The sequence below is a fragment of the Oncorhynchus clarkii genome, chromosome 2 (genome assembly GCF_045791955.1).
Source record: "Oncorhynchus clarkii lewisi isolate Uvic-CL-2024 chromosome 2, UVic_Ocla_1.0, whole genome shotgun sequence".
Taxonomy (NCBI): domain Eukaryota; kingdom Metazoa; phylum Chordata; class Actinopteri; order Salmoniformes; family Salmonidae; genus Oncorhynchus; species Oncorhynchus clarkii.
The window spans coordinates 78,373,471-78,387,439 of record NC_092148.1 but is presented as its reverse complement, the minus strand read 5'-3'; the positions used below and the strand labels follow the sequence as shown (position 1 = coordinate 78,387,439).

The window sequence follows — 13,969 nt, the reverse complement described above, 5'->3', positions numbered from 1 at the left end:
GACAGCTGTCTCTGATTGAGAACCATACCAGGCCAAACACAGAAATAGCAAATCATAGAAAAACTAACATAGACAACCCACCCAACTCACGCCCTGACCATACTAAAACAAATACATAACAAAAGAACTAAGGTCAGAACGTGACACAAACATCAAATTGAGACTCTGCATGCAGAATTCTGCAGAAATATCCCCCGTGAACAATGTAGAACACCAAATAATACATGTAGAGGAGAATTAGGCCGATACCTACTAATTATCAAAATCCAGAAAAGAGCCGTTAAATTCTACAACCGCCTAAAAGGAAGTGATTTCCAAACTTTCCATAACAAAGCCATCACCTAAAAAAAATTAACATGGAGAAGAGCCCTCTAAGCAAGCTGGTCCTGGGGCTATGTTCACAAACGCAAACAGACCCCACAGAGCCCCAGGACAGCAACACAATTAGACCCAACCAAATTATGAGAAAACAAAAAGATAATTACTTGACACATTGGAAAGAATTTATAAAAATACAGAGCAAACTAGAATGCTATTTGGCCCTAAACAGAGAGTACACAGTGGCAGAATACCTGATCACTGTGACTGACCCAAAATTAAGGAAAGCTTTGACTATGTACAGACTCAGTGAGCATAGCATTGCTATTGAGAAAGGCCGCCAAAGACAGACCTGGCTCTCAAGAGAAGACAGGCTATGTGCACTGCCCACAAAATGAGGTGGGAACTGAGCTGCACTTTCTAACCTCCTGCCAAATGTATGACCATATTAGAGACACATATTTCCCTCAGATTACACAGACCCACAAAGAATTTGAAAACAAATCCAATTTTGATGAACTACCATATCTATTGTGTGAAATACCACAGTGTGCCATCACAGCAGCAATATTTGTGACCTGTTGCCACAAGAAAAGGGCAACCAGTGAAGAACAAACACCATTGTAAATACAACCTATATTTATGTTTATTTATTTTCCTTTTTGGCCTTTAACTATTTGCACATCATTACAATACTGTATATATACATAATTGGAACTTTTTAAAGTGTAATGTTTACTGTACATTTATTGTTTATTTCACTTTTGTTTATTATCTATTTCACTTGCTTATGCAATGTAAACATATGTTTCCCATGCCAATAACACCCTTAAATTGAAATTGAATTGAGAGAGAGAGATGTTATATGTCATAGTTTGGCTCATTAGAATGGGGAGAAGGGGGAGGAGGTTGAATCACATTGTCACGGTTTTCTGTATGTGAAGGAGAGTCGGACCAAAATGCGGCGTGTAGATTGCGATCCATGTTTAATAAACAAACGTAAAACACGAATCGATACAAACACTACAAAACAACGAACGTAACGAAAACCGAAACAGCCCTATCTGGTGAGAACACAGAGACAGGAACAATCACCCACAAACACACAGTGAAACCCAGGCTACCTAAATATGGTTCCCAATCAGAGACAATGACTAACACCTGCCTCTGATTGAGAACCATATCGGACCAGACATAGAAATAGACAAACTAGACAATGAAACATAGAATGCCCACTCAGCTCACACCCTGACCAACCAAAACATAGAAATATACAAAGTAAACTATGGTCAGGGTGTGACACACATACAGTATTTTTCTCTGGTATACGGTACTGATGTCAGGGTTATACAGTAAAGAGTGTGTAGGATTCCAATTACTCTAAATGTGTTATTGTTTCTATTAGTTCAACATTGTGCTTTAGCAACACAATCATTTTTTGTCATGCCAATAAAAGAGAGAGAGAAAGAGAGCTAGAGCTAGTGTCCTGAAAGGATCTATTCTACGGTCGCGAGGGCCTGATCAGCTGCTTGCCTTGCTGTTGTAATTGGGTTCACATGAGAGGCTGGTGGTGGGACTCATTTCAGTTACAATCAGCAACAGCAGTAGTCTCGTGTTCAACTCTCTCTTTACTTACTCTCTCTAACTTTCTCCATCCCTCCTTCCCCTATCTTGCTCTCTCTCTCCCATCTCCCTGCATTCTATAGCTCTCTTTTTTTCTCCTTCTCCTGTATTCTCTCTCCTCTTTGCTCGCCTGTTGAGATTATTCACTCATAACTCAGAGGACCCAACATCCTAGCTGAGTCCAGACTGGAGCCATGGCTCCAGAAAAGGAAAGCAATGGTCTCGAAAACTACGCATTTGCTGTAAGTATGAACACAATTATTCCCGTTCTGGAGGATTATGTTGACATTTGCTGCAGTGAATTTGAGTAAAGATTATGTTCATAGTAAACCTAAAAGTTACAGGCTGTAAAGCATAAACGCTGTAACATTTAGATATGTTTACACAATATTCAACAATGATAGTTTTCTTAGTATCGGAGACGGACATTTGCGAGCGCCACCTATTACAGGTACAAGTTCTGAGGGAACACATGTAATGCATTTTCTGCACATGGATGAATGTGTAAACTCAAACAAAGAAACAAATTCCTAGTGATTTTCAGCCTTGGTGATATATTGATCTCTTCCTCTTAACTAATTACCATATCATAACACATGTGGTACTCTTCAGATTGCATACTGTAGTATTGTAATAATGTAACGGGCTACAATAGTATGTTAAGTCTGAGTGAATTCATAAGAACTGAGTGACTTGAATTCCTTAGAATGGGTCTTGTTTATATGAATGCTACTTCAACCCAACCGTCACATGTATACCTTGAAATAGGATGTGTGCTCTATTATATGGGTTTGGTTGAGCAGAATGAAGCTGCTCATTCTTATTAGGCTGAGAAGTGTTGTTAACTTTCTATACGGTTCTGTCAATACGATCACCTGACCCACAATTAGTCCCTCATGCATAACTTACTTATAATGGCTCTCTGGTGCAAATAATTGACCTCAAAATGACAGTAAGGGGCAAGAAAAAACTTGAAGGATACTGGGTTTCTATGTGAGTTGTTGGATTTGTTCATTTATTGACACACATAATTGATTTTGTCCATGAAAGCCATGAAAATGTATTTAGCTACACATATTAGCCACTAATTTGTAGTTTATAATTGTGTATAGAAGTAGCTAATAAGGCTTTTATTCTCTGCAGAAATATTGTCCAGAAATCAGCTCATTGTACAGAAAGGGGCACACCTCCCCAACCCCATGATCAAAATCATATAATGTTTGCCTGAAATAAAGGATTTGTGTAGTTTAATGAGATAAGAAATGTATTAATCTTATATCATATACTGTACGCTATACAGTCAACATTCAAGTCAAATTTGACAAAAACATTAGCAAGTAAACTTCCATAGTGTAAGCAAACAGTCTACACACATCTCTGAGTAAATCTATTCAGCAAGCATTGATAGGCTGGGGGTTTCCAGAATGTCTTAACAAAACACTTTCAGTAAATCATTTAAAACCCCTATGGGTGATAGTAGCCCTTTCCTGCAGTGAATGACCAAAAGCGCCCTCTTTGGCCTCATGGGTGAAATGTTATTCATAATTTCATCATCGATATACTTTTTTTTTAAAGACGAAAATTCAGTGTTTCTATGTCAAACAGTTTTGTTGTATTTAAGTCTTCTGTAATGTAAATAAAGTGTAATATTATGATGCAAACTCAAAATTAAATACATTTCAACTCAATATCTGACATGGTATAGGTGGCTTCTTTTTTAAGCCCTTTTTGTAAGTGTGTGAGGTATATACTTTAGTTTCAAAGTAGATTTATTTAAGACTACCAAGAATCACTCTGTGTGACCCTGATTTATCTCACTGCATTAAAAGGTTTTAAGCCTATGTTATGAGTGATATTATGCCTGTGTTATAAGTGATATTATGTCTGTCAGACCCATTTGTACCCCAATGAATGCGACCCTGGTCTCTGTCCTGTAGATTGATGGGCGTTTCTGTGATCTGGAGAAGGATGAGGAGGGCTCCGACCTCTCTGAGGAGGACGACAAGAACAAACTGGCCTACTGTGTCACAGACATCCCACCCTGGTACCTTTGCATCATTCTGGGCATTCAGGTAGTTCAAAGCCCTACTTTGTATAATTGAAGGCTCACTGGTAGAGGTTGGCCTGGGTGCAGCTGAGGATTGGCCTCCTCGGGGCTCCATTGATTTGATTAGGCAGTGTAATCAATTGGATGAACAGTCAAATAACCTAGTTTCCCAGGATTAATTTGGGCCACCAAGTCACATGAGGACCTCAAACTTAAATATTCAACAGCGAGATTTTTGTTGACACTGAACATGTACCTGTGATTTCAGCTGCTCATCTTGGCTTCAGTATCCTCTGTGGGTTTAATCCTCATGAGTGCATCTCCTCTTCTTCCTCTCTCCCCTCCATCCTCCCTGTCTCTCATCAGCATTGCCTGACAGCGTTTGGAGGGATCATCGCCATCCCTCTGATCCTGTCTCAGGGTCTGTGTCTGCAGCATGACAGCCTGACCCAGGGTCACCTTATCAGCACCATCTTCTTTGTGTCAGGCGTGTGCACCCTGCTGCAGGTCACCTTTGGAATCAGGTGAGGAGGGGAGCTGGGGTTGGTTGGATATGGCTTTGGGCCAATCATTCATCAGCAACAACAGAGTGACTGTTGACATAAAGGGGGCCTACAGCAAGGGGAAGAAAGAAGAAAGGGGCCAAACTTTATATGGTCAATGAAGATTGACTTTAAAGAGATAACCTCTTGTGAAGGTGGAGTTACCCATGATATATGGAGACACCATACAGGTAGAGGGTGAGGCTTGGCATCTCCTTGTTGTCTTGTCATGTTGGAATCAAAACAAAGTGCCATACATTCCATGAAATCAATATACTTTAAAACCAATGAAACCAAATCCAAACTGTGTAGACATGTTATCAGCTCGCTGATAATCACCCAAAAGAACGCTAGACAGTCAGGGAGCATCGAAAATTCCCAAAACAATGGATAGATAGAGGAATTTGTTTAGCAAATTTTGACCGCGATGGAAAAAATAATAATGTTGTGCAGCCCTCCAGACCTTGTTGAAGACCGAATGAAGCCCCCGGGGCAAAATGAGTTTGACACCCCTGAACTGGGCTGTATACTATGGGTTCTTAAGTTTCCCCTGAACTGGGCTGAACTGGGCTGTATACTATGGGTTCTTTAGTTTCCCCTGAACTGGGCTGTATACTATGGGTTCTTAAGTTTCCCCTGAACTGGGCTGAACTGGGCTGTATACTATGGGTTCTTTAGTTTCCCATGAACTGGGCTGAACTGGGCTGTATACTATGGGTTCTTTAGTTTCCTTCTAAGCCTCTGTTGACCTTTGAAGCATGTTTTTACGGTCCGTGTGATGCATTATCCTCACACAATAGGATATTATGCAGTGGGCACTGGGGCGTTAGGTTATTAAAGCATGTGCCATTATTGTGCACTAGCTAGGTCTTAGTATGGTATGCAAGTGCTAGATTTTTCTCAGAAACATATATTTATCTGATTGAGAATGGAAAATGATAGTTGTTGTTCTATCTACAGTATGGTGTACCGTAAGCAAGGTGTTGTTCTATATATGGTGTACTGAAAGTAAGGTGTTGTTCTATCTATGGTGTACTGAAAGTAAGGTGTTGTTCTATCTATGGTGTACCAAAAGCAGGGTGTTGTTCTATCTATGGTGTACCAAAAGCAATTTGTTGTTCTATATATGGTGTACTGAAAGCAATTTGTTGTTATATCTACAGTATGGTGTACTGTAAGCAAGGTGTTGTTCTATATATGGTGTACTGAAAGCAATTTGTTATTCTATCTACAGTATGGTGTACTGTAAGCAAGGTGTTGTTCTATATATGGTGTACCGTAAGCAATTTGTTGTTCTATCTACAGTATGGTGTACTGTAAGCAAGGTGTTGTTCTGTCTATGGTGTACTGTAAGGCCATGTATGGCACTGCCCAGCTGCCCAGGTCCAACCTGGCCAACCATAACCTGACCCAGAGTTCTGCATCATATCATCATAACAGGATTAGGTAGAAATTTCCATCTTATTAGGTTGATAAACCAGCTCACATTAAGTCTACATTCCTGCAGGCAAATATCTCCAAAAGCCTGGAGGTCAGCTGTGAGGAAAACAATGGATGTGTTGAACTCGCTAGTAGGGAGTGAAACTCCAGCACAGCCCTGATCAGGATATGAGATGTGACACATTTATACGTGTCAGTTAGAAACTTAGCTAATTGTATTGTAATGCCATAGGAGTCAACATTTACACAGACAAACGACCACTTCAATGTATTTAGTGGCTCCATTGTCATTACTGATCCATCTGTCAACAATAGTAGAATTGAAAGTGCGGCCTAATGTATCAGAGGATGGAGACACACAGCAGATAGTCATTACATTAACCTGTAGGAGTCTTGATTGGAAAGACGTGGTTTTTACATAACGTCCTCACAAGATTTGAATCAGCCCTTCAAAGCCTAAAATTAGATCTAGAGAAACAATGTGCTGTGTGATTCGGGCCATGCTGTTTGAACCTGGAGGATTAGCTAAGGACTTGCACTTTGGCTGGGAATTGATTGAGGCTGTTCTCTACGGAAGAAAAGGAGGGGTTGATTCATAAAAGGCAACTTTTGTTTGGATGATTGTCTTGAACTACTGTACAAGACAAGTCTGTTTCAGATGATACTACAAAGCAAAGGGATTTAAATTAATCCTAATTCACTGTGAAATTGATTATGGGGATGAACTCCTTATGTACTAGTCTCTACACTTTAGACAGAACATCTTTGCAATTGTGATTTCAGACATCATACCCCCCCCCCCCCCTCTCTCGTGCTTTCTCTCTCTCTACCCCTCAGACTGCCCATTCTACAGGGGGGTACTTTCACCTTGCTGGCTCCCTCAATGGCCATGCTGTCGATGCCAGAGTGGACATGCCCTGCCTGGACCCAGAACGCTTCCTTGGTCAATGCCACCTCTCCTGAGTATGTAGAGGTGTGGCAGAGCCGCATGCGAGCGGTGAGTGACACACTTACGAGAGAGAGAGAGTGAGAGAGAGACAGAGAGAGAGAGAGAGAGCGAGAGAGAGAGAGAGAGAGGAGCATGGCGATTGTAGTGCCAGGGTTTGATTCCTGGAACCATCAATATTGTAAAATGTATGTACTGACTGTAAGTTTTGGATAAAAGCGTCTGCTAAATGGCATAAACAGTACACAGGGTGTACAAAACATTAGGAACGTCTGCTCTTTCCATGACATAGACTGACCAGGTGAATCCTTATTGATGTCACCTGCTAAATCCACTTCAGTCAGTGTAGATGAATGGGAGGAGACAGGTTAAATAAGGATTTTTAAGCCTTGAGACAATTGAACATGGATTGTATATGTCAAATCAAATCAAATTTTATTTGTCACATACACATGGTTAGCAGATGTTAATGCGAGTGTAGCGAAATGCTTGTGCTTCTAGTTCCGACAATGCAGTAATAACAAGTAATCTAACTAACAATTCCAAAACTACTGTCTTGTACACAGTGTAAGGGGATAAAGAATATGTACATAAGGATATATGAATGAGTGATGGTACAGAGCAGCATAGGCAAGATACAGTAGATGGTATCGAGTACAGTATGTACAAATGAGATGAGTATGTAAACAAAGTGGCATAGTTTAAAGTGGCTAGTGATACATGTATTACATAAGGATACAGTCGATGATATAGAGTACAGTATATACGTATGCATATGAGATTAATAATGTAGGGTAAGTAACATTATATAAGGTAGCATTGTTTAAAGTGGCTAGTGATATATTTACATAATTTCCCATCAATTCCCATTATTAAAGTGGCTGGAGTTGAGTCAGTGTCAGTGTGTTGGCAGCAGCCACTCAGTGTTAGTGGTGGCTGTTTAACAGTCTGATGGCCTTGAGATAGAAGCTGTTTTTCAGTCTCTCGGTCCCAGCTTTGATGCACCTGTACTGACCTCGCCTTGATGTCCTTGATGATCTTTATGGCCTTCCTGTGACATCGGGTGGTGTAGGTGTCCTGGAGGGCAGGTAGTTTGCCCCCGGTGATGCGTTGTGCAGACCTCACTACCCTCTGGAGAGCCTTACGGTTGAGGGCGGTGCAGTTGCCATACCAGGCGGTGATACAGCCCGCCAGGATGCTCTCGATTGTGCATCTGTAGAAGTTAGTGAGTGCTTTTGGTGACAAGCCGAATTTCTTCAGCCTCCTGAGGTTGAAGAGGCGCTGCTGCGCCTTCTTCACGATGCTGTCTGTGTGAGTGGACCAATTCAGTTTGTCTGTGATGTGTATGCCGAGGAACTTAAAACTTGCTACCCTCTCCACTACTGTTCCATCGATGTGGATAGGGGGGTGTTCCCTCTGCTGTTTCCTGAAGTCCACAATCATCTCCTTAGTTTTGTTGACGTTGAGTGTGAGGTTATTTTCCTGACACCACACTCCGAGGGCCCTCACCTCCTCCCTGTAGGCCGTCTCGTCGTTGTTGGTAATCAAGCCTACCACTGTTGTGTCGTCCGCAAACTTGATGATTGAGTTGGAGGCGTGCGTGGCCACGCAGTCGTGGGTGAACAGGGAGAACAGGAGAGGGCTCAGAACGCACCCTTGTGGGGCCCCAGTGTTGAGGATCAGCGGGGAGGAGATGTTGTTGCCTACCCTCACCACCTGGGGGCGGCCCGTCAGGAAGTCCAGTACCCAGTTGCACAGGGCGGGGTCGAGACCCAGGGTCTCGAGCTTGATGACGAGCTTGGAGGGTACTATGGTGTTGAATGCCGAGCTGTAGTCAATGAACAGCATTCTCACATAGGTATTCCTCTTGTCCAGATGGGTTAGGGCGGTGTGCAGTGTGGTTGAGATTGCATCGTCTGTGGACCTATTTGGGCGGTAAGCAAATTGGAGTGGGTCTAGGGTGTCAGGTAGGGTGGAGGTGATATGGTCCTTGACTAGTCTCTCAAAGCACTTCATGATGACGGATGTGAGTGCTACGGGGCGGTAGTCGTTTAGCTCAGTTACCTTAGCTTTCTTGGGAACAGGAACAATGGTGGCCCTCTTGAAGCATGTGGGAACAGCAGACTGGTATAGGGATTGATTGAATATGTCCGTAAACACACCGGCCAGCTGGTCTGCGCATGCTCTGAGGGCGCGGCTGGGGATGCCGTCTGTTCCTGCAGCCTTGCGAGGGTTAACACGTTTAAATGTCTTACTCACCTCGGCTGCAGTGAAGGAGAGACCGCATGTTTTCGTTGCAGGCCGTGTCAGTGGCACTGTATTGTCCTCAAAGCGGGCAAAAAAGTTATTTAGTCTGCCTGGGAGCAAGACATCCTGGTCCGTGACTGGGCTGGATTTCTTCCTGTAGTCCGTGATTGACTGTAGACCCTGCCACATGCCTCTTGTGTCTGAGCCGTTGAATTTAGATTCTACTTTGTCTCTGTACTGGCGCTTAGCTTGTTTGATAGCCTTGCGGAGGGAATAGCTGCACTGTTTGTATTCGGTCATGTTACCAGACACCTTGCCCTGATTAAAAGCAGTGGTTCGCGCTTTCAGTTTCACGCGAATGCTGCCATCAATCCACGGTTTCTGGTTAGGGAATGTTTTAATCGTTGCTATGGGAACGACATCTTCAACGCACGTTCTAATGAACTCGCACACCGAATCAGCGTATTCGTCAATGTTGTTATCTGACGCAATACGAAACATCTCCCAGTCCACGTGATGGAAGCAGTCTTGGAGTGTGGAGTCAGCTTGGTCGGACCAGCGTTGGACAGACCTCAGCGTGGGAGCCTCTTGTTTTAGTTTCTGTCTGTAGGCAGGGATCAACAAAATGGAGTCGTGGTCAGCTTTTCCGAAAGGGGGGCGGGGCAGGGCCTTATATGCGTCGCGGAAGTTAGAGTAACAATGATCCAATGTGTGCCATTCAGAGGGTGAATGGGTAAGACAAAAGATTTAAGTGCCTTTGAACAGGGTATGGTAGTAGGTGCCAGGTGCACCGGTTTGAGTGTCTCAAGAACTGCAGCCCTTCTGAGTTTTTCATGCTCAACAGTCCACCACCCAAAGGACAATCAGCCAACTTGACTCAACTATGGGAAGCATTGAAGTCAGCATAGGCCATCATCCCTGTAGAATGGTTTTGACACCTTGTAGAGTCATGCCGCATCGAATGGAGGCTGTTCTGAGGGCAAAAGGGGTGCAACTCAATATTAGGAAGGTGTTCCTAATGTTTTGTACACTCAGTGTATTTTATTGAGAGAGAGGGCGAGTTTAGCCACATTTGAACATTTCTTAATAAGCCTTGACAACCCATTATTTACAGGATTCCCATCTATAGGATTTCCCATCTTATTATGGTTATTGATTGTGTGTATATGATTATGTGGTTTATTCCTCTACAGCTACAGGGCTCCATCATGGTGGGCTCCTTGTTCCAGGTCCTGGTGGGTTTCTCTGGCCTCATCGGTCTCTTCATGCGTTTCATTGGCCCCCTCACCATCGCACCCACCATCTCTCTGATTGGCCTGTCCCTATACGACTCAGCTGGAATGAATGCAGGGAACCACTGGGGCATCTCAACTATGTATGTACCTCTCAGTATGGTTATTTAAGTCTGATTTATGGATTTTACTTCCAAACACCCACAAGCCTGTAGTCATCAATCCTTGACCTGGAGAGCCATAAGGTGTGCAGGTTTGTGTACCTGCCCCGCATTAAAACTCCAGATTCAATTAATCGGCTGGATTTAGGGTTGTAACAAAAGCATGCTCACCCTCTAGCTGTCCCAGACCAGGTTTGGCGTAGCTATGAATTCATGCATGTCAATGGCTGCATACTGTAAGATGGTAAGTGCATAACTAGAGGGCACATTCTGCTTTGTGAACAGAGTTAGTCTCTTTCCTACAGGACGACTGCTCTGATCATCCTGTTCTCCCAGTACCTCCGACACATCCCTGTACCATTTCCAACATACAGCAAGACCAAGAAACTCCACACCACCAAGATCTACATCTTCCAGATTCTACCAGTAAGTCCATTGGAAAATTAAGACTCAAAGCTGTTCACTGTTCTCTCAAACCCTTAAATAGGACCCAGAGTTTTCCCTGGTCAGTTTCTGTGGTCTGGAAAAACTCCTGGTCCTAATAATGACTGGTGTAACATATTTACATGTACTGTATGTGACGTCTTCCTCAGGTGCTCCTTGGCATCACACTGTCATGGCTGATCTGCTACATCTTCACCATCTCTGACGTCCTGCCCTCACAGCCGGGGCAATATGGCTACCTGGCTCGCACAGACCTGAAAGGGGATGTCATAGTCCAGGCCCCCTGGTTCAGATTCCCATACCCAGGTAGGAGGCAAAGCCGCTCAGGGGGGATCATAAGCAACAACTCCATAACCTGATAATCAGATGTTTGGATACGTTTTTCCTGGTCTGGTCACATGGTCAGGTCACATGGTCAGGTCGCATGGTCTGGTTACATGGTCAGGTCACAAGGTCAGGAAAAACTCAGGGCTTATCACCTATTCTAGCCCTAACCCTAGCCCTTTGCACTATATGGGTAATGAATATGTATGGTTTATTGATATGTGCATTATTAAAAAGACCCTAATGTATTATACATTAACTGGACCACCCAAACTCAGGTCAGTGGGGCTTACCAACAGTGAGCCTGGCAGGAGTGGTAGGGATCTTGGCTGGGGTGATATCCTCCATGATAGAGTCGGTGGGGGACTACCACGCCTGTGCCAGGCTGTCAGGGGCCCCTCCTCCCCCAAAACATGCCATCAACAGGGGCATTGGCATCGAGGGGCTTGGCTGTCTGCTGGCTGGGGCCTGGGGCACAGGCAACGGAACTACCTCCTACAGTGAGAATGTGGGAGCATTGGGGATCACCAAGGTGAGATGGGCTATTTTTCAATATAGAATCTGTTTTTAGATGTTAAACTGAGCTGAATCAATGTTTTTTGGGAATATGGAACTTATAAAAGCTATTAGCTGTGAACAGCCTCAATAGACAATGTTCTCTTTTCTTGCAGGTGGGCAGTCGAATGGTGATCATTGCTGGTGGCGTCTTGCTGATCATCATGGGACTGTTTGGTAAAATTGGAGCCATTTTCACCACCATCCCCACACCTGTGGTTGGAGGAATGTTCTTGGTCATGTTTGGGGTCATATCTGCAGCTGGAGTTTCAAATCTGCAGGTAAACTCCTGTGGAGACTCACACCAGTTTGGACAGTTGCCTAGGTTTATTTACCTATTGTTATTGTACAATGGCCACAAGACATTTTGCATGTGAAGGCTTTTTCATTCAGGTCTTTACTGACAAGTAGGGTTGCAAAATTCAGGTAAAATTCTAAGGTTTTCCAGAAATCCCTGTTAAAATATGTCTGGTATCAGGAGGGAATAAGCAGGATCTCCGGGAATCTTCCAACCAGGATCTATGGAAAATATGGGAATTTGGGGAAAGTTATTGGACTTTTGCAACCCTAATGACTGGTTGGCTCTGTTTATTTGTCATCTCCTCTCTCCTTATCATTTGACAGTATGCAGACATGAACTCCTCCCGGAACATCTTTATCTTTGGGTTTTCCATGTTTTCCGGACTGGTCATTCCAAACTGGATATTCAAGAACCCAGATGCCATAGCAACAGGTATCAGAGCAGATAACGCATGTAACACTGTAAAACAAAACATTCAAACTTCTTCAAAAAAGCTGCGGGAAAAGCTCAACAGAAGATCAACATGGAGATCTAAGGTTCCTCTAGTATGTGAATTGGCCCAGTGTGATGAACTCTATTCTCTTTGTCAGGTGTGGTCGAGCTGGACCAACTGCTGCAGGTGCTTCTGACAACCAGCATGTTTGTTGGAGGCTTCTTTGGGTTCTTCCTTGATAACACCATTCCTGGTAAGCTTCCACCCAGGAATAAGGGGGAATACCTATCAACTGTTTCACATAGAGTAATGATTAGGTAAAGAGAATATATTCAGTGTTAGTTAATCTCCTCCCCAGACCTCAAAAACATTACACATCTTTCCTAAGATTCACAAGTCTCTGTTATAGGTGAGCTGAAGCATTCTAATGCCACTGCTTTGTGCCACACAGGAACCAAGCGAGAGCGAGGCATCATAGCCTGGAACAAGATCCACCTGGACGACTCCAGCAACACCTTGGAGAGTAGCGAGGTGTACAACCTTCCATTTGGAATCAGCTCTTGCCTCTCCTCCTACACCTGGGTTCGATATGTGCCGTTCCTCCCTCTGAATGCACCCAGCTCACAGGACAAGCCCGGGGTGGACTCTTTGGAGGCCAAGAAGCAACCTGGGAAGCCAGAGCCCTCACATATCATCAGATCAGTGGCCCTATGAACACTGAGCAAGCCCAGACTCTGGCTAAAACAACAACAACAATAACAAAGGCAGCTCTCGTGACTTGGACCACCTGTCTTGCTCTTAAGACACTGTAAAAGAACGCTATCCATACTTATTTAGTCAGACATTTTCTACTCACTTCTTGGCCAGAATCAGATTAGCAGTAACCCTCGTTAGCCAACAAACGCATAGCTTTTCATTGTTTTTGTTTAGGCAGTGTCAGAGGTGTAACTGCATTAGAGCTGTAATAATCCACAAGCGGCTCCTGGCATTACCTATCGCACACATTGCCATAGGATGCACCCAGTAGAATTAGTAGAAATCCCATACAGCCATCCCACTGGAATGTGGGATGTAATGTACATCTTGATTACATTGATATAAATCCCTATTATGTTGTTTAATGACTTTAAATGTGTAATTATTTCTATAAAGCCTGCACTTTCTCATTCTGAACTTTTAACATGGCTAGGATATCAGGACAGGTGTGGTTTCATGACAATGACTACAACAGCTGCTGCTATACATATTGACAGCTCTAACATCTGCGTGCACCATTGCGCACATATTGATTTTGTCCCCCCACACCAGACACGATCAGGACTCGCAGTTTGAAATATCAAAACAAACTCTGAACCA

General features: G+C 43.5%; 1 protein-coding gene across 2 annotated transcripts; it reads left to right on the top strand.

The window, feature by feature from the left end:
- The first annotated feature begins 1,925 nt into the window (after positions 1-1,925).
- LOC139382607 (solute carrier family 23 member 2-like) lies at positions 1,926-13,735 on the top strand. Of its 2 annotated transcripts, XM_071126717.1 has the most exons (12): positions 1,926-2,183; positions 3,879-4,013; positions 4,355-4,512; positions 6,808-6,967; positions 10,357-10,538; positions 10,862-10,982; positions 11,150-11,306; positions 11,603-11,856; positions 11,996-12,160; positions 12,504-12,612; positions 12,771-12,866; positions 13,065-13,735. In XM_071126717.1, the coding sequence occupies exons 1-12, from the start codon at positions 2,136-2,138 to the stop codon at positions 13,325-13,327; spliced, it is 1,848 nt and encodes a 615-aa protein (XP_070982818.1). In that variant the 5' UTR covers positions 1,926-2,135; the 3' UTR covers positions 13,328-13,735. The 2 variants fall into 2 exon arrangements, with proteins under 2 accessions (XP_070982818.1, XP_070982821.1); XM_071126720.1 differs by lacking the exons at positions 1,926-2,183; positions 3,879-4,013; positions 4,355-4,512 and adding an exon at positions 4,537-4,721.
- Positions 13,736-13,969: the final 234 nt, after the last annotated feature.